Genomic DNA, 24,829 nt, shown 5'->3' with positions numbered 1-24,829 from the left:
GTATCACCTGAAGTAGGATCATCACCTGTAACTGATGTATCACCTGAAATAGGATCATCACCTGTAACTGATGTGTCACCTGAAATAGGATCATCACCTGTAACTGATGTATCACCTGAAATAGGATCATCACCTGTAATTGATGTGTCACCTGAAGTAGGATCATCACCTGTAACTGATGTGTCACCTGAAGTAGGATCCACAGCTATAACTTATGTATCACCTGAAGTAGGATCATCACCAGTAACTGATTTATCACCTGAGGTAGGATCATCACCTGTAACTGATGTATCACCTGAAGTAGGATCATCACCTGTAACTGATGTATCACCTGAAGTAGGATCCACAGCTGTGACTGATGTATCACCTGAGGTAGGATCATCACCTGTAACTGATTTCACACCTGAAGTAGGATCATCACCAATGACTGAAACTGTATCATCTGAGAAATCACCAGAAACATCCCCACTATATGTTATTACCACGGGAGGGACATCACTGATTACAGACGATTTAAGAGAAGAAACAACAACCATAATTAAGCAAACTATAAAAACATCCCCAGTTACAGATTTTTCATCAGAAACATTTCCAGCATATGATAAAACAACGGATTACTTGAAAACAGAAACATCTCCACTAGTTTATATAACAACTACAAAAAGTTCATCACCCGAACAATCAACGAATACAAGTCTAATATCAGATAAAACAACTGATGACATAGTAACATCACCAACATCTGATGTAACCACAGATATAGCATCATCAAAAACAGATTCATCAACAGCAGGAACATCTTCAGTAGTTGATTCAACAATTACCACAGGCTTGACATTACCAGGGACATTGCAAGGAACCACACCAATATTCAGTACAGCAAAGGAAGAAACAACTTTTCTCTATTCTACAATGTCTTTAGTTACTGTGTCTGATGTAACAACCGAAGTACCAGATTCCACAACAGCAGAAACATCATCTTTTTCATATGCAACAGGCAAGACATCTACAGCATCTGACATTTCCACTGATACTGATGTAACTAAAAGAACGTCACTTCCAGATACAACACGTGAAGCGACAGGAGGAACTTCTTCAGAGCCTAAAACTACAGGTGTATCACAAAGAACGACTCAAATGACTGACAAAGTTTCTTCTATACCTCTGACAAAAACATATTCTGTACCTGATATGACACAACAAGAAACAAGTCAAGTAGCTGGTACAGCAGAAACATCTACAGCCAAAACAATATTGACAATAGACTCTCTATCCACTGGTACCACAAAATTAGAAACACATCAAGTGACTGATTTAACTACTGAACCAGCACTAACAATGACTTCAGAATCAATAGTAAGTGGTAAAACATCCACAACCTCGAAGCCAGAAACAATTATGACAACTACAGAATCATTACCCTCTACTGAGGCAACAACCTTACAAATAGCCTTAACTTCCTCAAAACAACCAGGAGAAACATCACAACTGAGTTCAACCACTGTTACTGATCTGAAAACTGTAGAAATTACACTATTACCTCAAACATCATCACCTACATTTCCCGTAACAGCAGCTACAAAAGATGAAACATCAGAAGTGGCTTCTACCATAAAACAAGGTTCAACTCTTATGACCCTCACAACAAAGATGGCAACAGCTCTTGTGACTGAGGCAGAAACTGATCAAACATTACCAACAAGATCAGACACTGACAAAACAACTGTAAAACTAACGTCAATGACCACTAAGATGACAGAAGGGACATTGACTAGTGATTTAACAACCCCTGAATCATCTTCAGACTTCTCAACAAGAAAACACTCTGCTTCACCAACAGATGTAAAAACATCTGAAACAGGTACTTTGAAAACAACTTTTGCTTCAAATGAAAAAACATCAAAGGTGCTTTCAACCACAAATTCTGGTTCAACTGTTGCATCTCCTATATCTGATGATGCCACTTTTGTGACTAAAATAACAACTAAACAAACATTTCCAGGATCTTCAGCAGCAACAGCTGAGCAAACAACACGATTAAGTCAAGAAACCAGTGTAACAAATGGAGCTCAACCTACTTTTACTAAATCAACAATTGTGCAAACATCTGTAGGTTCCTTAGGAGTATCTGAGGTATCACCTTCAACAGTAGGAGACCTTTCTTCAGCAGGTTCTACAAGATTTGAAACAACTTCGGTGTCTCATACAACACGTGCTCAAACAGCTCTTGTGACTGATAAAACAAGTGCTACAACCTTAGAAAAATATTCAACTTTGAGAAGAACGTCAACATTTGGGACTAATTTTTCGACAAAATCTGAATCTTCTCCACTTACTCAAACATATGGCCAAACAGCTATTGTAAGTGATAACACAAAAGATACTACATTAGGAAAATCTTCAACCTTGGGAAAAACACCAACAGTTGGGACTGATTTTTCGACAAAACCAATATCTTTTCCAGTAATTCAAACAACTCATGGCCAAACAGCTATTGAGACCGATAAAACAGCTGGTACAGCAACAAAAACTTTAACCTCAGAAACTTCACCATCAATTGGGGCTGTTTCCGCAACAAAACCAGACTCGTCTCTTGCAACTGAAACAGCGCATGACCAAACAGCTCTTGTGACTGGTAAAACAACATCAGCATCAGCTTTCACATTAGGAACATCCCCTCTTACTTCTGCTACAATGAGGACAACTCCAAAACATGGGTCATCCCTTGTAACTCAAACACATGAACAAACAACTCTTGTGACTGATGTAACAATTAAACCATCATCATTGCCAACCATGACGGCTTCAGCAACTGTCACACCAAGTGACACCACAAGTGTACAAACTCAGGTACCTGGTTCCACCAAAACTACGGTTCCTGTGATTGTTACAACATTAGCAGTGTCAACCGCACCTCCTACAATTCAACCTCCTGTGTCCTTCTCGTCACCCCAAACAACAAAACAAGAAACAATGACTACCACGATTAAAGCTACAATTGCACCTACTACAACCACAACTACTACAACCACTACTACTACAACCACAACTACTACAACCAAACCTACTACAACCATACCTGCTACAACTACAAGACCACCTCAAGGTAATTGTAGTTCTCAGTTATTTTCTCTGCTTCTAAATCTGAGATTACTATATGGTAAACGCGTACATATTCATTACCTTAATGAGCGGTACCATGTGACCGCTGAACACAGGAAGAGCTGCCGCACCGGGGCAGCAGAGATACAGGGACGTGCAGCGACTGCTCAAGGAGGGTGAGTATGATGTCACAGCCGCCGTCTCCTGCCGCTGCTCCGCCGTTTCCCCTCCCCCTCCCCACTGGCTTTCTGGACAATGACTTGTGTATAAGTCAAGGGGGGAGTTTTCAGCACAAAAAAAGTGCTGAAAATCTCGGCTTATACACGAATATATATGGTAAATATACAATCAAGTAATTGTTTTTTCTATTCACCACCACCCAAAAAAATAAATAAAAAATAAATAAAACAAATAAAAGTTAAGTTTATGTACCCCAAAATATTGCCCCATAAAACAAGCTTTCAAATAACTATGGTGATGTATAAATACAATAATTGTGGTTCCCAGAATGTGGAAGTAAAAAAACCACAGTGACAGAATTAAAATGAGGGTCTGGCCTAAATATCAAACATGAGACTTTATTATGCCTTTATTTCGCTGCATATGTTATTTTATAAAACTAATAGCGGTCTTGTGTGTAACTTTTTTATAACAACAAGAGAAACAAATAAACACTGGAATAATTAATAAAATATAAATTTGTATTGACACTAAATATTAAAAAACTGCATATTAGCAGAGAGATAAAAAAATACATATAGAAGGGAATAAGACCAGCACAGGAAAATAAAAGGGAAAAACGCATAAAAAATGGGCCTAGTGATAATATGGTATAATTCACAGATATCAATGAGTGATGGAGAAATAACAACAGGGTAGCCTTTGTAAATAATAAATGGCAATATAAATCCACATGAACAGCTAAGTAATTACATATAAAGACATCCAACAGATATTCTGAACACACATCACTAAAGATAAATTACCACATATGAATACCCAAAAACTCCAACGTATGTTTCGCCAGGTGGCTTTCTCAAGGAGTGTGAGGCAAACTTTTTTAGTTTAAGGGAATCTGTCGGTAGGATCAACCCACCAAAGTCTTCTAGATGAGCATGAAGGGCATACAAAAATGTAATAAAATGACATTTTGATAGTTGCGATCCGATGTCTTATTCCAGAGAAATCCATATGTTACTTATTAAGTAAATGAGCTGTTAAGTTCTATGGACAAGACACTAATCTCCCTGAGAATCTGCCTCCAGAGCGTATTTTATATGAAAAGAGGAGTTACCAGTGTGAGACATGTAACTCCCCTTTCATTTAAAATATGCTCTGGAGGCAGAGTCTCTGGGAGATCTATGTCCAGCCCATAGATCTTAACTGCTCATTTACAGTACATATTAATAAAAGTGTGGATTTCTCTGGAAGAAAATATTGGATTGCAGATAACACGGTATTATTTTATTCAGCTTCCCATGACATACATGCCCATATAAACAGCCTAGGAGGGTTGATCCTACTGATAGATTCATTAGATATCTTTAGTAATGCGGCACTTTATGGTATATGTACAGTTCTGAAAAAAGTTCTGTTTTTACCACATATTCTTCAAAGGATGAAAAATCCTTTTTTAGGAGTAAAATGTCAGTCCTATATCACTGTGTTATTTAGGTTTTCAGCAGTATAAAAGAGCTTTTATTTACCACCCCAAATCTAATGATGAGATGACTCTGCTCATTCTGTCACAACCTATAGAGTAAACCTGACAATTGAATTATAGAAAATGGGTAAAGTTAGCCCTCTGTGACGGCTCACGTGAAGACAAGGCTTTCTTAACTGTAGTTAGATCATAAATCTGGATACAGTCATGTTCTAATGATCAAATTTTCCTACTTTAATTTTCTTCTTTAACAGTTATATGTCAAAATGGAGGAAACTATGATGGAATCAAATGTAATTGTACAGAAATGTTCTATGGCCCACGTTGCGAAACTATCATAGATAGAATTGAACCAGGTAAGTTATTATCTTCAGGCTTCGGCTTATTCTAGATTTACATGACATTCTGAATGTTATTGAGAACGTGTGACATCTGATTTCTAACTTTGCTATGCAGGAGCAGGATCATCACAGCCTGCTATTATGTCTACTTAGAAAAGTCAATAATTTTGTTCTGGTAGCCTACAGACCAGTCTATTTTACTTAAAGAACTATTCTGGCTAAAAACATTTATCACCTATTCTCTAGATAGCAGCTGATCTATCATTAATCACCTAAGACCCCGGTGGTCACTATGATAAAGACTGCTGTAGGTGTAAATGATTACTGTGAAAGCAGAATATGTTGCTCTCAGAGGGTTCTATTAGACAGTTATTGTGTATAGTCAAACGTGGTTTAATTTTAACATGACTGTGGATTGGTAGATTGAGATTATTTTTTCTAGTGATTTATGATGATCAAAAGGTCATAGAATAAAAGAATCATAGAATGTTAGAGTTGGAAGGGACCTCAAGGGTCATCATGTTCGACCCCTGCTCAATGCAGGATTCACTAAACCATCTCAGACAGGTACTGTATCTGTCCAGCCTCTGTTTGAAGACTTTCATTGAAAGAGAACTCACCATCATCAGGTCAGCCTACCCCCTCTCCAGTATTTATTTATTTTGGCCTAATGAGTTTCATGAACCTTAAAATCTGCATTATGATACTGATTAACCAAAAACTTGAACTCAGAAATTGAGCTAGTGGGCAACAACTAACAGAATGGTTTTTAACAGGGAAAAATTTAAAGTTCTACATCTGGGCAATAAAAATGAAAGAAGCATATACAGAATGGGAGGAATAGGGTAAGCTACAGCACATGTGAAAAAGACTTAGGTATACTAATAGATCACAGACAGAACATGAGTCAACAGTGTGATGCAGCAGCAAAAAAGAGAAATGCTATTCTGGGATGTATTAACAGAAGCACACAGTCTAGATCATGTGAAGTCATTATTGCCCTCTACTCCTCTTTGGTCAGACCTCATCTGGAATACTGTGTCCTGTTTTGGACACCACATTTAAAAAAGACCAACAAACTCGAGCAAGTTCAGAGAAGAGTGACCAGAATGGTGACCGGTCTGCAAACCATGTCCTATGAGGAACGGTTACAGGATCTGGGAATGTTTAGCTGCAAATAAGAAGACTGAGAAGAGACTTAATAGCTGTCTACAAATATCTCAAGAGCTGTCACACTGTAGAAGGATCATCTCTATTCTCATTTGTACAAGGGAAGACTAGAAGCAATGGGATGAAACTGAATGAGAGGAGACACAGATTAGATATTAGAAAACTCTTTTTGACAGTGAGGGTGATCAATGAGTGGAACAGGCTGCCACGAGAGGTGGTGACTTCTCCTTCAATGGAAGTCTTCAAACAGAGGCTGGACAGACATCTGTCTGGGATGATTTAGTGAATCCTGCTTTGAGCAGGGGGTTGGACCAGATGACCCAGAATGTCCCTTCCAACTCTACCATTCTATAATTCTAGTTTGTTCTTCTGATATTTTTATGATTGAGTTAAAAAAAATCTTCCCAAACATGTGACAAAATTTTGAAGAAGGCTTCAGGTGAACTGGAGTTACTATCTCATGGGTTTCATTTACTTCTGAAAGTTTTTATGAGCTGTTAAAAGTCAATTTTACATCTTATTTTTATCTTGCAGTAAAGTCCGTGGAAACTTCTGTGAAGGTAGAGTTGAAGATCACTAATAAACCTTTTGATGACAACTATAAAAATAATCAATCAGAGGAATATATAAAATTTGAAGCAGACTTTAAAGACGAGGTAAGGAGACAAAACACTGAAAGGTGACTGTTATGACCCCAATGGCAGAGGGTCTCAGGAATTATGCTAAGTCAGTAAATACAGAAAACCAGCTCATAGGGCAGTGGTAACTGGGCTGACCATATAACTAATCCTAGCACCACAAATACCAGCAGCCGGGGAACGTTCCTACGTTGATCCTAGATGTCTCACGCCAGCCGGAGAGCTAACTACCCCTAGAAGGGAAAAGAAAGACCTTTCTTGCCTCCAGAGGAAATACCCCAAAAAGTTGGATAGAAGCCCCCCACAAATAATAACGGTGAGGTAAGAGGAAAAGACAAACATAAGAATGAGCTAGGAATTTAGCAAAGAGAGGCCCACTAGCTAATAGCAGAATATAGAAAGATAACTTATATGGTCAGCAAAAAATCCTATCAAAAATATCTACACTGGAAATTCAAGAACCCCCGAACAGTCTAACGGCCCGGGGGGAGAACACCAGCCCCCTAGAGCTTCCAGCAAGGTCAGGAATCACATTTAGTACAAGCTGGACAAAAATGATAGCAAACAAATAACCCAAAAAACAAAGAAGCAAGACTTAGCTTAATTTAGCACGAACCAGGACCAGCAAACAGGAGCAAACAGAATGTGTCTGATAACACCGATGCCAGGCACTGGACTAAGGTTCCAGGAGGTTTATATAGCAACACCCCTGAAGTAACGACCCAGCTGGGTGCAGACAGAGGGAAGGAAATCCCAGAGTCATATCACTAGTAACCACTAGAGGGAGCCAAAAAGGTCTAATTCACAACAGGTGACCATACACTTTTAAGCGCTGTTGGCTGATGGTTTTTCCTTTTGATCTTCTTCACCCACATAAATGTGCTCACAATGGGGGGAGAAGAGTAAGCTGATGCCGGACACCTCTGGTGGCAACTTTTCAGTGTTAAGATAAAAGTATAGGGTATTCAAGTTCAACATGCCCTATCCCTCATAGACCTCTGAACACATAAGATTGTTGGTACATCTGACCAAAATTACTGAGTTTCTCCAACTACATTGTCATGTCATTGTCAAAATTACTGATAATGTGAACAGTTAAAGGGAACCTGTTACCCCCAAAATCGAAGATGAGCTAAGCCCACCGGCATCAGGGGCTTATCTACAGTATTCTGTAATGCTGTAGATAAGCCCCAGATGTATCCTGAAAGATGAGAAAAAGAGGTTAGATTATACTCACCCAGGGGCGGTCCCGCTGCGATCCGGTCCGGGGCCTCCCATCTTCTTACGATGACGTTCTCTTCTTGTCTTCACGCTGCGGCTTCGGCGCACGCGTACTTTGTCTGCCCTTTTGAGGGCAGAACAAAGTACTGCAGTTTGCAGGCGCTGGGAAAGATTAGAGAGGCCCGGCACCTGTGCACTGCAGTATTTTGCTCTGCCCTCAACAGGACAGACACAGTATGCCTGCGCCAGAGCACGAGAAGAAGAGGACATCATCATATGAAGATAGGAGGCCCCGGATTGGACCACGACGCCCATCGGATTGGACCGCCCACCCAGGTGAGTATAATCTAACCTCTTTTCCTCATCTTTCAGGATACATCGGGGGCTTATCTACAACATTACAGAATGCTGTAGATAAGCCCCTGATGCTGGTGGGCTTAGCTCCTTTTTGATTTTGGGGGTGACAGGTTCCCTTTAAGAAAGTTGGAGAAGAAATAAGCTTTAAAAAGCCTAAAGTTAAGGATGATACATTTCCTTTGTTTATTAGGTAAATATATATTTTCATTTTTTACATTTTAAAAATTACAAAAAGAAAAATGGGCCAATGCAAAAGTTTGGGGATCCTTGGTGATATGTGTGCTCAAATAACTTTGACCAAGGTTTCAGATCTTAATTATCTTGTTAGGGTTATGGCTTGTTCACTATCATCATTCGGAAAGGCCAGGTGATGCTAATTTCCCAGCTTCATAAAAACCCAGCCTCGTCTAACCTTGTTCCAAATACCAGCAGCCATGGGTTATTTTAAGCAGCTAGCTAGCACTCTAAAGATAAAAATAGTGGAGTCCCATAAATCAGGAGAAGGCTATAAGTAGATAACACAGTGTTTTCAAGTTTCCCTTTCCTCAGTTTGAAATGTGATTAAGGAATAACAGTCAACCCGAACAGTGAAGGTCAAGATAAGGTCTGGAAGACCAAGCAAAATTTCAGAGCGAGCTGTTCATAGGATTGCTAGAGAGGAAACCTCCGTTTGACTGTGAAAGACCTTCAGAAAGATTTTGCAGACTCTGAAGTTGTGGTACATTGTCCTACTATTCCGAAACACCTGCATAGATATGGCCTTCATGGAAGAGTCATCAGAAGAAAACCACTCCTGCATCCTCACAATAAAATTCAGTATCAGAAGTATGCAAAAGGACATCCAAACAAGCCTGATGCATTTTGGAAAAAAGTCCTGTGGATCGATGAGGTTAAAATAGAACTCGTTGGCCACAATAATTAAACTGATGTGTGGAGAAAAAAGGGCACAGAATTCAGTAAAAAAATATGTCTCCAACCCTTAAGCATGGAGAAGGATCAATCATGTTTTGGGCATGTTTGCAGTCAATGGCACAGGGAGCATTTCACATGTAGAAGGAAGAATGGATTCCATGAAATCTAAACAAATTCTTGATGCAAACATAACACCATCTGTCAAAAAAAGCTGAAGATGAAAAGAGGATGGTTTCTACAAATGGATAATGATCCTAAACACATGTCAAAATCCACAATAGACTACCTCAGAAAGCACAAGATGAAGGTTTTGCAATTGCCCTCACAGTCCCTTGATCTTAACATCATTGACACTCTGTGGCTAGATCTCAAAATAGTAGTGCATGGTAGACAAACAAGGAATCCCACAGAAATGGAAGAATTTTTCAAGGAAGAATGGATGAAAATCCCATGAACAAGAATTGAAAGACTCTTAGCTGGCTACAAAAAGCATTTACCACCTGTGGTAGTTTCACATGTGGATGATACTAGAAACTTACCATGCAAGGTGCACAAACCTTTGCATTGGCCCATTTTCCTTTTTGTAATTTTTAAAATGTAAAAGATGAAAACATATATATTTTTTGCCTAAAATACAAAGGGGAAATGTGTCATATTTAACTTTAGGCCTTTTCAAAATTATTTAATCTTCAACTTGATTAATTGCTCACAATAACAGTAATTTTGACCAGGGGTGCCCAAACTGTTACATGACACTTTATACTCTAGTACATATGGGGAACATATATTTTCAACTTCATTCCAGCAAAAGCAATAATCTTCATTCTTTGTTTATATAGATGAGAGAAGTCTATAAAGGTTTGGAAGGCTATAAAGATATAAAAATTTTGGAAATAAGGTAAGTTTCTTGCAGGTGGCAATTGGTCCTTTGACAGCAGCAAAAAGTTTAAGCCACAAATGAAGATCTACAGGTGCTTCTCACAAAATTAGAATATCATGAAAAATTTAATTTATTTCAGTTCTTCAATACAAAAAGTGAATCTCATATATTATATAGAGTCACTACACACAGAGTGATCTATTTCACTTGTTTATTTCTGTTAATGTTGATGATTATGGCTTACAGCCAATGAAAACCCAAAAGTCATTATCTCAGTAAATTAGAATAATTAACAAAAAACACCTGCAAAGCCTTCCTAAGCATTTAAAAAGGTCCATTAGTCTGTTTCAGTCGGCTCCACAATCATGGGGAATACTGCTGACTCGACAGATGTCCAGAAGACAGTCATTGACACACTCCATAAATAGGGTAACCCACAAATGGTCATTGCTAAAGAAGCTGGCTTCAAGACTCACCACACACAGACGTATCCAGGACATGGGCTACAAGTGTCACATTCCTTGTGTCAAGCCAATCATGACCAATAGACAATGCCAGAAGCGTCTTACCTGGGCCAAGGAGAAAAAGAACTGGACTGTTGTCAGTGGTCCAGGGTGTTGTTTTCAGATGAAAGTAAAGTTTGCATTTCATTTGGAAATCATGTTCCCATAGTCTGGAGGAAGAGTGGAGAGGCCACAATCCGAGCTGCTTGAGGTCTAGTGTTAAGTTTCCACAATCAGTGATGGTTTGGTGTTATGACCCCAATGGCAGAGGGTCTCAGGAATAATGCTAAGTCAGTAAATACAGAAAACCAGCTCATAGGGCAGTGGTAACTGGGCTGACCATATAACTAATCCTAGCACCACAAATACCAGCAGCCGGGGAACGTTCCTATGTTGATCCTAGACGTCTCGCGCCAGCCGGAGAGCTAACTACCCCTAGAAGGGAAAAGAAAGACCTTTCTTGCCTCCAGAGGAAATACCCCAAAAAGTTGGATAGAAGCCCCCCACAAATAATAACGGTGAGGTAAGAGGAAAAGACAAACATAAGAATGAGCTAGGAATTTAGCAAAGAGAGGCCCACTAGCTAATAGCAGAATATAGAAAGATAACTTATATGGTCAGCAAAAAAATCCTATCAAAAATATCCACACTGGAAATTCAAGAACCCCCGAACCGTCTAACGGCCCGGGGGGAGAACACCAGCCCCCTAGAGCTTCCAGCAAGGTCAGGAATCACTTTAGTACAAGCTGGACAAAAATGATAGCAAACAAATAACCCAAAAAACAAAGAAGCAAGACTTAGCTTAATTTAGCACGAACCAGGACCAGCAACCAGGAGCAAACAGAATGTGTCTGATAACACCGATGCCAGGCACTGGACTAAGGTTCCAGGAGGTTTATATAGCAACACCCCTGAAGTAACGACCCAGCTGGGTGCAAACAGAGGGAAGGAAATCCCAGAGTCATATCACTAGTAACCACTAGAGGGAGCCAAAAAAGTCTAATTCACAACAGTTTGGGGAGCCATGTTATCTGCTGGTGTAGTTCCACTGTGTTTTATCAAGACCAAAGTCAGCGCAGCCGTCTACCAGGAAATTTTAGAGCACTTCATGCTTCCCTCTGCAGACAAGCTTTTTGGAGATGGAAATGTCATTCTCCAGCAGAACTTGGCCCCTGTCCACACTGCCAAAATTACCAATGCCTGGTTTATAAACAATAGTATCACTGGGCTTGATTGGCAGCAAACTCACCTGACCGTAACCCCATAGAGAATCTATGGAGCATTGTCAAGAGGAAGATGAGACACCAGACCCAACAATGCAGATGAGCTGAAGGTTACAATCAAAGCAACATGGGCTTCCATAGCCCCTCAGCAATGCCATAGGCTGATCGCCTCCATGCCACGCCGCATTGATGCAGTAATTAATGCAAAAGGAGCCCGACCAAGTATTGAGTGCATTTACTGAACATACATTTCAGTATGCCATCATTCAAAATCATTTTTCAAGTTGGTGTTATAAAGTGTTCTAATTTACTGAGATAATGACTTTTAGGTTTTCATTGGCTGTAAGCCATAATCATCAACATTAACAGAAATAAACACTTGAAATGCATCACTCTGTTTGTAATGATTCTATATAATATATGAGTATCACTTTTTGCATTAAAGAACTGAAATAAATTAACTTTTTGATGATATTCTAATTTTGTGAGAGGCACCTGTATATACAGTTGTGCTCAAAAGTTTACATACCCCAGCAGAATTTTTGCTTCCTTGGCTTTTTTTCAGAGAATTTGAATGTTAACACCAAAACTTTTCCTCCACTCATGGTTAGTGGTTGGGTGAAGCCATTTATTGTCAAACTACTGTGTTTTCTCTTTTTAAATCATAATGACAACCCAAAACATCCAAATGACCCTGATCAAAAGTTCACATACCCTGGTGATTTTGGCCTGATAACATGCGCAGACGTTGACACAAATGGGTGTGAATGGTGACTTAGGGTATGTGCACACGTTGCGGATTTCTTGCAGAAATTTCCTGAAGAAAACCGGAAATTTTCTGCAAGAAATCCGCATTTTTTTTTTTGCGTTTTTTTTCCGGTTTTTTTGCGTTTTTTTAGCATTCTGCAAGCGTAATTAGCTTGCAGAATGCTAAAGTTTTCCAAGCGATCTGTAGCATCGCTTGGAAAACTGACTGACAGGTTGGTCACACTTGTCAAACATAGCGTTTGACAAGTGTGACCAACTTGTTACTATAGATGCTGCTTTTGCAGCATCTATAGTAAAAGATAGAACGTTTAAAAATAATAAAAAAAATAAAAAAATGCTTATACTCACCCGCAGACATCAGATCTCCTCACCGGCGTCCGTTCCTATAGCTGATGTGTGCGCGCAGGGCCTTCCATGACGTCACGGTCACGTGAGCGGTCTCGGCCAATCACAGGACAGTGACGTCATTCGGCAAGGTCCTTCACCGCACACCAGCTACAGGAACCGAAGCCAGCGTGCAGCACAGAGGCGGGAACACTTCGGGGGCCATCAGAGGGTGAGTATAGGACTATTTTTTATTTTAATTCTTATTTTTTTACCAATTTTATGGTGCCCAGTGCGTGGAGGAGAGTCTCCTCTCCTCCACCCTGGGTACCAACCGCACATAATCTGCTTACTTCCCGCATCGTGGGCACAGCCCCGTGCGGGAAGTAAGCAGATCAATGGACCCCTAGGTGTGCGGAATCCCCTGCAATTCCGCATTTTAATGAACATGTTGCTTTTTTTTCCGCGATGCGATTTTTTCGCGGAAAAAAAGGCTACATTTGCACAAAAAATGCGGAATACACTGAAAATAATGGGAGGCATATGTTAGCGTTTTTTTCGCGTTTTTATCACGTTTTTATAGCGAAAAAACGCGAAAAAAACGCGAAAAATACTGAACGTGTGCACATGGCCTAAAGGTAACATCCTCACCTGTGACCTGTTTGCTTATAATCAGCGTGTGTGCATAAAAGCGGAGTGAGTTTCTGGGATCCAGACAGACTCTTGCATCTTTCATCCAGCCACTGACATTTCTGGATTTTGAGTCATGGGGAAAGGAAAATAATTGTGAATGGATCTACGGAAAAGTTAGTTGAACTGTATAAAACAGAAAAGGGATACAAAAAGATATCCAAGGAATTGATAATGTCAGTTAGCAGCATTCAAACTGTGATTAACAAATGGAAAATCAGGGGCTCTGTAAAAACAAAACCATGGTCAAGTAGACCAACAAAAATTTTGTCCACAACTGTTGCGAATATGCTTCAATTTTGATTCAATGTTGCGAATATGCTTCTTTCTGACATGCTGGGTTAAATGGTTAAATATTTTATTGGTAATCCTTCTAATCTATTTGATCTTTTTGTCAGTGTAATTCATAAAAACAAGCAAACAAACAAACAAACCATCAATTCTGCCTTTGCATTGCCTCTTTTTTAGTTGGTGGTATAGATAAGTAACACTAAAGTTTACTTTATTCTACAAGTCAGTTTAATTGCGTCAGCATCAAAAATGTACTATGCTGAACTATTTAAAAAAATATATTTAATTTTTTGGGAGTGCACTTTTCTATTATTTGTTAAGCCTTTGTTATACTCAGTATTTCAATGCTTTACACACTGACACTGGCACACTTACCAGGTAAAGGGAATCTCTTAGCAGGATTTCACCCCTCAAACTAGTAATTACTTGCTTATGTATCTCATTCAAAGACAAGTCCAGAAATACCTTTACGTGGTCAGTCTGTTCCTTTTTCACTGAGAAATCATCATTTAAATTGATATGTAAATGGCTATGGTAAATCTGAAGCCTCAGTCACTCCAGCTCTATTCCCTACCCAGCGCTGCCTCCTCCTGCTGCTTGGCTGACAGCTCCCTTGTCTGAAGTCATATAGCATAGAGGCTGTCAGTCAAGCAGGAGAAGGCTTCACTGAGTGGAGAATAGAGCTGGAGTGACAGAGGCCTCAGATTTAGTGTAGCCATTTGCATATCAATTCAAACGCTGATTTCTCACTAACATAGAAACGGACTGGCCATGTAGGGGTAAATTAATTAATTTTAAAAATCACAAATTCGATTATTTCGCAAAAAATAATATTTTTTTTAATGATTTTAAGCTACTCTCACCACTTTTTTAATTAATTAAATTAATGTAACCAAATGTATTATAAGTTGCAAACTAACTCCCATGGGGTGTAAATGCCAAATTTATCAATCATCATGCAACACTTAGAAATTAAGTTTCTAAGAAGTTAAAAGTCAAGTACCACCAACTGCATGTTATATATCATCCAGATCTAAAGGATCCATGGATCACTGGCCTGGTCCTGTGCCAGCTGTAAGTTGCCAATATAGGTCGGTCCCCGGAGCCAAAGTTTAGTTCTAGGATTACATTTATTAAAGCTCCAGCATCTCCACCCTCGTCGCTGTCTCGACTGCTGGGTGGACAAAACAGTTTGACGTTGTATTGACAAGTTTTACGCTACTTTGGCAGGAATGGGAGCATCATAGTGGACCACAGAGTGATTGTGGAAATTCAGTACAACGAAGATGTCAACATAACAGACCAATATGAGGTGATCTTAGAGCAAATCAAGGATACAGTGGACGCTGTAAAGACCGATAACTGCACAGACTCAGGTTAGTGAATCTAATTTATCATCTCCCGGGTTTAACTTTTCTTGAATACTTGGGACAAACATCTAAAAAGGTTTTCCACCTAAAATAATATTTGGAAAATCAGATTTCTCTCCCAACTTAGGAGCTTGAACGAGCTCTACTTACCTTACGAGGCCCAACCTATTTGTACTTTCTGGCTGTGCTTATTCCCGCAGGTATTCTATGTTATGATCCAGATTTTGGAACGGTCACAAAGGAGGAAATCCCAAATATCGGTAGGAAAAAAAATATGCCTATCTTTTTGAACTCTTTTCTTTATTTTGCTTACTTTAATTTTTTTTTTATTGTGGTTACTTTTTTCCACAGACTTTTGTAAAGATAAAATTCTTCTGGAGTTTCAAGAATTTTACACGCAAATCATCACTTCTGAAGGTCTGACCTGCATTTCTCACTGCGATCCGTCATCCCGCTACTACCATGACTGTAATGGTGGTCGATGTGTGATACAGAATGAGACAGGTGTACAGTGCTAGTAAGTGTGCTGTCAACCTCATAGACTTGGCACAGCATGGTATGAATTTGTGATTCATCTTTGGTGAAAGTGAGATCTTTTGAGAAGATCAATGTTCACAAAGAAGGTACTACTTGGCAGGTCTGCGTCGTCTTTTGTATGTTTCCGAAACTATCAGTCTTATAGAAATCCTGCAGACAATATACAAGTTCATTTCCTGCAGATCACTTCCTTCTTCTTCTGGTAGCTGTCTGAATCTGCACCCTCTTAGTTATAGGGGTAGGGCGTAGTAATATTTTGTCCTACAGAAGGCATACCAAGCTCCTGTTGTAGCAAGTTTTCTTATACCTATACACAGGACAGTGAGAAGAAGCACAAGGGACATGTTTCAGCTCCTGGGGAGGAAGAGGAAAGAATTTTTCTTAATTTTTTTAACTTTTCTGATAATTCTCCATTAAAGCAAGCATAAACAATTGCCGTAAGACGACAAATACTGTATTAGGGCACATGAATACATTTGGAATATGCATTGAAGTTTTCCTGGCTCATAAATCAATCCTTAGCCTGTATTTTCACCCTCACCTCTGATGATAATAGTAGAAACAAGCATCTATGAACCAGAAAACAAAGAAACAATGTGTAAGGTGCATCTTATTTAAAGTCATATAACACTACTGTGACAACACAGCATTTATTATTAATTATGCCAGATGTATTATTCAGTAGGTCAAGAGACATAAGCCATTGTTCATATAAGCCTGCATGTTGACTCTTGTTGTATGTTGATTTGTTGAAAGCCTGCTGATTACTTATTGTGTCAGCCCCTACAATTTCTTCTTCTAAATAACCTTGAAGGACAAAGATGCAGGTTAATTGAACAATCGATGTTTGTTAATACGTTGCATTGAAAACCTACTGGTCTCCCATTGTAGCAGCTCTGCAGTTTATTATTCTACAACCACTGAAGGACAAAATATGCAGGTGAATTGAATTGATAATGCCCTGAATGACAGCTGTGGGTATAAAAGGGACCTGGCCACATAGCTCAACGTACTCTGTCAGCTTCCTCCTTTTTGTGGGTGCCCGCCAAATGTGGAGTGGTACTGCTTGGGATAGTTGGCCGTGAAAGTCCAGAGTCGCAGATGTTCTAATTCCTGGTGAACAAGCAGAAGGGTGAAATTCTGACATTATCTATTCACTGGGAATGTACTATATGTTATGGACTGTTAGTGAACCCAAAAAGTATCACCCTATTGTTAAACCCTCACTCTGTGTTGTCTGAGTAGCATTATGCCCAACAGTAGGGCAAATGTCGGTTCAGTGGGATGAACCCTGGTCCAAGTGGTCGTTCTAAAGACAGCTGGGCCAACAGACAAGAACACCCACTGACCCTCAAGTCTCCACACTTGGTGGCAGAAGTGGAGCAACTGGGGACTGGTGTTTGTAGACACTATCCAAGGGCTCCTCAAACAAGGAGACAGACTGACCCAACAGACCATAGGTGAGGCATACACAGCAGATTTCGGATGCCACCATGTCCATGCCCACCAGCTCGGCCTTGAGAAGTGGACAGGAGCTGATATACAGCATCAACAGGAAACTGCAACTACAAGAGGTGTGCCAGTTTTGATGGATCGAATCCAGGGCCACCAACAAATGGTCAGATTTGATCCAGGAATTCATCCTTTGGGATGTCCAGAGCTTTGTGGAGGATGATGAGTTTGATGAAGAGGAATTGAACTGCCGGCCAAATCAAGTATCCAGTGTCAGTCTGAAATTAAATACCCAGTCCCAAGCAACCCGAATCCAGGAGTTGTTGGTCGCATTGTGACCCAGAGCCTCAAGTGAGGAGAGGGCTTGTGTTATCGAGTTTTGGAAGTTCCAGTATCACTACTGTCAGCACTGGCCCCTACCTTCATGTTGGCCCACCTCCAAGGAAATCATCTCCACTACAGAGATATGTCAGTGTTTAATGACTCCAACACAGAGGTTGATGAACATCTGCAAAGCTTTGAAACCCTGATGCTGATGCACCAAGTGTCCACAGCTGATTGGGCAAAATGCCTGTGGATTTGCTTGACTGGCCATACACAGATTGCTGTTCGGTCGCTTGGGCTCAGGACTGCCTGGACTATTGGACTATTAAGGAGACTCTGTTGGTCCTTGTTACCATCACCCCTGAGAGATATCGCACCAAGTTCTGGAGTTTGTCTCCCAAATTGGCATACCTATGTAGAATTTAGCAGTAAACTCCATTGACACAGCAACCTCTGGCTCGATGGCTGTGTTGCCCACTCCGCTGACGTAATCATTTTCAAGCAACCTATGGAGAACATTACCCCATAAATGCAAGAGTGGGTAGCCGACCAGAAGCCCGACACCCCAGAGCAAGGAGCTCTGGTTCAAGTGGTCTTTCTAAAGACAGCCAGGCCAACGGATGAGAGCTCCCACTGACCCCTGTGTCTCCACAACTACATTTGCCCAGCCTTTAATCCTTGGCTTGCTAGTGTTTACTGGAAATATCAGTAAATATCTTTTGATCCGTCGATCAAAAGATTATTGTGGGGCTGCATTCTGCTAATTCTACCAGTCAAAGGTTATGGTGTACACTTTACCAGACATCCACCAAGATGCAATACTGGCTCTCAACACTTGAGTTTAGAGATCTTGATCCATCATCTTAAATCTGGAGGTTTGAACCTCCCCACTTTCTCCCCAGCAATTATTACTGCCAGAGCCTATGGTTAGGTTTTTTCTATCTTCTTATGCATAAAAATCTTAATGTCTTCTTTGTTCTAAGGTTGTCATTAATTCAAGAAAGATTGACGTTTGTTGACATAACTAGATCTTTTTATGTTCATAAATTCATAATGCCATGATTTTTCCTAGAATTGTTTTTTCAATGTTTTACTTTGTTTCCACATAGTTGTCCAAGGACAGATCTCTACATCTACTCTGGTTCTGAATGCACAGGAAGAATCCTAAAATCAGGAGTGTATGGAGGCGTCGGAGCATCCATTGGTATCCTGGCAATCATTATTGCCACTGTGGCATTCCTTTTATTCAAAGCAAAGAAGGATAAGACATCTTGGTGAGTTCTGTTGAGAAAAAACAAATTCATCTAATATTGTGGAGGCAATGTTAATACTTGTTGACCAAGCTTATTAAAGTAAAAAACAAAATGTTTGAAAACAGCTACAAATATCACAAAATAACAAAATAAACTATCCTCACATTTTCCGCCTTCCCATCTTTGGTTGATGGCAGCGCTGTATAGCCAGTAGTTATATCCTTTTAATTCACATTACCCCCTTTCCTCTCCAAAAATCTATTGCATAAGGGTGCTTTCACATTGAGTTTAGTCACCCATTCAGGGGCCCCATCAGGGTTTACATCCGAACCTTCCCCAAAGTGGCATTTGGACTTATGTGCCAATAGTTATAGATTGTAATGGTGCCGTCAGAGCGAACATACACTCTGACGTGCACCATTATTGGGAGTATTCGCCTACTGAAGGTTGCACATTCATACATAGTAGACTTAGTCTAAGTGACCGCCTCCTGCAGGCGTACACTCCCAAAAATGATGCATGTCAGAGCACACATTCACTCTGCCGGAATCATTACAGTGTATAGCCCCCTCAGAGTATACATCGAATCACAGTTTGAGAGGGGTTCGGTCATAAACCTGAACCTGGGCCACTGAACGGGTGACTAAACACAATGGGAAGCGCCCTAATACTTCTGTGATCCTCTTAATGGATGAAAATGATAATAAACAAACAAATGTCATTTTGTCTTTTTTTTGTTTTGATTCTCATAATTTTTAGCATGCATTAATGGGTTATTCTCAACGTGCGTGTTCAGGAGAGCAAAGTTCGCGAGGCTTCTCATTTCTGATTTGCTGGGGGGTATGACCTCCCCTTAAGTGACAGTTCTGGTGAAGTAGCATCATTTTTCTGCTACACTTTACCTTGCTACTGTAACATGCTCTGTTATGTCAGTGCTTGTTCTGAAGTCTACACTATATTTGTATACACTGTAGATAGTGTGAACAGTGAATATGTTAACTGCTCTGGAAACTGACGGTAGGGGCTGGAAGATTGTCATTTTGCAGGACTGATAACAGCTCAGTTAGGTACTAGTAGTGAATAAAGAGGTGAATAGCTAATTGCTGAATAGAATGGCACGTTGGTTCTATTCTGTGGGTCTGCATAGTGTTCATTAAATGTATATAGTTGTTTTTGTTCACTTTCTTAAAGGAGGTGAGATGATTAATTAAATGAAGTGATGGCTTCATGTTTTTTGTTTGTTTTGTTTTCTTTTTAAAGTGTTGATCGTGCAATATAAATAATGTGACGTTATTATTTTGGATTGTTACAAACAAGGCAATATTTTTTAACGATGGTGGTTTGGACTCCTTTTTAAATATTACAGGAGTCCCTATGACATCATTCTAAAGAGGCAGTTTGTGTGCCAGTGTTCGGTGCTTCCATTTTCCCAGAAAATATGCCTCAACAGCTGGCCACAATTTTCTGTACTCCATAGGAAATCAGAGAAGTGGGGGTTCACCGAAGAGCCCCAAAGAATTCTATGGGCATGATATTATCTAAGAACTATAGATTTCTATCGGCATGAGATTTGCTCATCTTATAACTCAATGGTTTTATTGCATTACTTGATGGATCTCTCGGTTGACCGTTTATATGTAATTTTTGATTCTTTAGGGATGTGTACAGCAAAGATAACAATGAAAAATGGTTTGAAGATTATGAAGAAGATCAATGGAGCCAAGAACATGGATTTACCAACGTGAACCTACAGGGAGACTCTAATGAGGAAGGTGAGAATAATATGACATCATTTTAGAAATTAGGAGGGCGTTCTACCAGTGGCGTAACCTGAAACTCATGGGTCCCGTTATGTAAGCTCCAACGGGGCCCCCAAATATCTTAAATCTTTAATAGCAAAAAGTATTTTTCTATAGGCCAAAGGGACTTTTAAGGCTACCTAGGCTCCAAGGCCCGGGTGCGATTGCAACCCCTGCCCCTGTTGTAGTTACGCCCCTGCGTTCTACAGAGCTTGTTCAATATTGCACTTAAAGGGAACGTGTCATGTCCATAAACTTTATTAATCTGCAGATATAGGGTAAGTCTGCAGGTTTATAGCCTTACAGTAATTCCTGGTTACTAGACTGAGAGCGTGCCTATTGGGAGAAAATTAGCTTTATATCTCCCAGAAGCCGCCAGCTCTCAGTCATAGAGGCGTGCTCGGAGAGGCTCATTACACAGTGAGCAGAGACTGTAAGGACGATCCATCACTTTTATTGACAGCTCGCAGTGGAGCACATCAATGCAGAGTAAACTGTCAATCAAAGTGCTGGGGTGTGCCTATACAATGTTGTGAACGATGACAAGAACCTCTCTGGGCACACCATATTGACTGAAAGCCAGCAGCTCCAGGAAGGAATAAAGTTCTTGTTCTCCTGGTAGCCGCACATTCAATGAGGCAGGAGAGCAATGTAATGCTTTTTACCTATATAATAGCCCTATATCTGCAGGTTAATAGCACTTGGGAACATGACAGGTTCCTTTTTATGATGAGGACAATGGACTATATTATATGCTCAATCTGTGGTAGTACAATCAGTCAATGGACATTTCCTATGGCATATATGACAAAAGTCCTGTGTTTGCAGCCCAGTCCCATCATATGAACCACAAAAGAGACAGGGATTTTGTAAAATTTCATTCAAAGGGCAGTTTCTGACCATCTTGAGGGTTATTCCCGGCTATAAATGTGGATGTACTATTAAATGTTCAATTTTCTACAGACGGTAGTTTCTCCTCTTCCTCCTTCCTCAATGTCCCTTTCTACATCTCTTAAGGTTCATCTAGTATGAGCAGTCAGTCCAATAAAGAGAAATTCACGCCCAGACTGGAAACTGTGGACACAACACTTCAGGTACTGGTATACATATTCTTCATTTTGTTCTCCGATCCCTAATACTTACATGTATCTTTGAAGTGTCGCTAAACCAGAAGCAAAGATTTCATTCACTTCCCTAGCATCGGTTTCTTAATACCCTTAACGTAACAATGTGGGGCATTTTTTGGACAGCCCTGCCACTCAGAACTCAGAGCACATTCTGCTAACTACAGTCCTGAATATTTGGCACCAAATACCTAAAGTAAAGATTCTGGACCCTAAAGTAAAATCTGTAACACTTCACCAACCCACCATGTGCTACACTTGGGTCCTCGTAAGAAGGGTCCTTGTGTAACTCATTGTTAAATCCAAAAGTCTTAAAAACTAACTTTTTGTACAGTAACAATGTTAAAAGGGTGAGGTTAATAAAGCTAATTATCTCATAATAATGGTCCCTATCAGGGGTGGAATATATTACGCAGCAAGTGGAGGAATGCTTTGATGGCCAGAAAAATTGACAAGTACAAAGATCTGAGCAACTATCAAAAGTGCTGAGTCAAAGAATATCCTAAGTGGCCGGTTTGTAGTGGTTAGTACTTCATAAAAATGGTCCAAGGAAGGACAGCCTGTTAAAGGGAACCTGTCACCATAAAATTCCTATCCGATCTACAGGTCTCATGTTATTGAGCACAAGGAGCAGATTGATATCTGGTTTTGTGAATTTATAACTTAATTCTCTGCTCATTTTGGGATTTTGGGTCCTGTGGGCAGTCCTAACAGTTACTGACAACTATCTCTATGCACTCCTACAAAGAAAGGACCACCCACTGGACCGAAAATCCCAGAATTAACAGAGGTTTAACTGATCAAATCATTGGTTAAACTGAATCTTTTCTCACCAAACTATCAAAGTACTCCACTTCCCCTGCTCTTTAACGTGGTGCCTGCAGATTGCACTGAATTTTCATGGTGGCAGGTTCCCTTCGGGTGGAGCTCCAGTGATTGGCATTCAAGAGACCTAGTGAGGATCTGAGGATCATCAGGATAGGAGATAACTTGGTGATCATTGGACGTCTGAACTCTCGGGACCTTTTATTACTGTTACAATAGATCAGCAGTACACATGTTTGATCCACTCCAATTATTTAGTTTGAGAAGTCTGAGCACTGCATTTGTTCAGCCATGTAGAGAATGGATGGAGTGACAGTCGGGGAGAAAATGTAAATGTTCTGACAATCAGTGCAAGTCCCAAAGGTCAGACCACCACCAATTATATGTGATCATCTACCCTGTGGATAGGTAATAACTACTTTTCACCATACATTCCCTTTAAGACATTTATTTGGACATAATTGTTCGATTGGAAGATCTTATTAAAGTAGTTGTGTAAATTCAGAAAATGTCCTGTTGTCCTAGCCATATCGTATCAAAAATGTAGACATTTTTCTCAGTTGTTCAGGTTAATGCCATTCTCAATTCCAAAATGTAGAATTTTGACCTCCCACTTGTCTTTCCAAATTTCTGTCATCTTCTTTGTTCTAACAGCAAGCACGTTTTTTTTTATTTTTATTTTTTATATAGATTAAAATCCAGAGGCCTGAAGTTTCTTTTGTATGATTCATCGGCGTTGCTGACAAGAACCTTATCCAAGATCCTTGGGAGAGAAAGGATCCACAAACCATACAGAGATCCTGACCTATCACCCTAGATCGTAGGACCTTGATTTGAGGCTTGTGACAAGGAAACCGATGCCTTATGAACTGATGAAGCTGAACTAACCGGAAGAAAATAATCCAAACATTCAATAAAAAACAAACACTGATTGATTTTAGAAGAAACATTTGGGTTTTGTGGTTCAGAACTTTCCCATTGGACCCTATCTCCTACAATGTTGTTTTCTGATTTGTTTTTTGATGTCTACCTCACTGACATTGAGACCTAGCTACATTGAAAAGACAACATCATACTTCTGGACTCAAAGTTTCTGGACGTTCTCATTCATTGTAGTGGACCATACAGAGAACCTCACAGTCCATATGTATTATGACACAACCAAAAGAAATTGGTGGCTGTGTGTTTATCGTGTTATAGTCAACGTGTCAATAATTATTTATACTAAACTATTTAGAATTTTTGTAATGCAAAATTGTATATATTTCACCCATAAATGTGAACTATTAAATTATTATTGTGAGTAAAATAAAAAAAATCTGCTTTGTTTATTACAAATAGAAAAAACAAAACGAAAGAAACCCCGAAAAACGATAGTTACAAACTACAATAGTATTCAGACACACAAAAAATGAGGCACTATAAGGGAACATTGGGTACAGTCTAAAGGGGTAAATATATAGAAACTATGCCTATATTACCGTGTTAGGCCCTATAGGTTGATGGCCTGCCTGTCAATGGATGTTGGCACCCAAGATGAGCGATGTGGCGCCCCTGCTCCTTGACGGCTCTCCCTTAATTCCCCTACCTAATGATAGTTATATATACAACAAAAATAAACTATTTTTAATAAAATATTGTTTTTAGGGGTTTCTTTAGTTTTGTTTTTTCTTGTCGTTGACCTCTTGGCAGTACACATTTTTTTCTTCTTTTGTTTATTAAAATTACATTGTTTTATGATGAAAACTAGATTTGGAGAACAGTCAATGAAGTATCTGCAGTCTTGAAGATCAGAAGAATTGTGATTCAAGTGATCAAAGTATTCAATAAAAGCAATCGAAAATAATAATGTGATCATTCGATAATAATCAGTGAAAAAGAGACAATTTCTTCACGTTAATTTTTGGGGCTGATAATAAAACATCATATGCATTAGAATAACTGTGAGGTATCTCATCAATGCTCCCTTCACATGTTCGAGTTTTCAGACACACACGATACTCACTTTATCATATACACGTCCCTTGTAATCCTCAAGGAAGATCATATGTACCACCTAGGT

At 39.7% G+C, this 24,829-nt stretch overlaps 1 protein-coding gene across 1 annotated transcript; it reads left to right on the top strand.

The window, feature by feature from the left end:
* Window positions 1-211: 211 nt before the first annotated feature.
* LOC143774311 (uncharacterized) lies at window positions 212-24,670 on the top strand. Its single transcript, XM_077261760.1, has 11 exons — window positions 212-3,106; window positions 5,020-5,121; window positions 6,811-6,932; window positions 10,244-10,302; window positions 15,314-15,459; window positions 15,654-15,713; window positions 15,805-15,970; window positions 18,876-19,040; window positions 20,676-20,791; window positions 21,836-21,912; window positions 23,458-24,670. The coding sequence occupies exons 1-11, from the start codon at window positions 424-426 to the stop codon at window positions 23,491-23,493; spliced, it is 3,732 nt and encodes a 1,243-aa protein (XP_077117875.1). The 5' UTR covers window positions 212-423; the 3' UTR covers window positions 23,494-24,670.
* The last annotated feature ends 159 nt before the right edge of the window (window positions 24,671-24,829 follow it).

This window comes from Ranitomeya variabilis, chromosome 5 (genome assembly GCF_051348905.1).
Source record: "Ranitomeya variabilis isolate aRanVar5 chromosome 5, aRanVar5.hap1, whole genome shotgun sequence".
In the NCBI taxonomy this organism is placed as follows: Eukaryota; Metazoa; Chordata; class Amphibia; order Anura; family Dendrobatidae; genus Ranitomeya; species Ranitomeya variabilis.
Note: the sequence above shows the minus strand (reverse complement) of the source record. Positions and strands in the feature narration are given on the sequence as shown.

Excerpts from the sequence above, each read along its gene's own strand:
- LOC143774311 (XM_077261760.1), top strand. The coding sequence starts at position 424 with ATGACTGAAACTGTATCATCTGAGAAATCACCAGAAACATCCCCACTA. Across the intron at positions 3,107-5,019 it reads AACTACAAGACCACCTCAAG|TTATATGTCAAAATGGAGGA; the intron begins GTAATTGTAGTT and ends CTTCTTTAACAG. Across the intron at positions 10,303-15,313 it reads ATAAAAATTTTGGAAATAAG|GAATGGGAGCATCATAGTGG; the intron begins GTAAGTTTCTTG and ends CTACTTTGGCAG.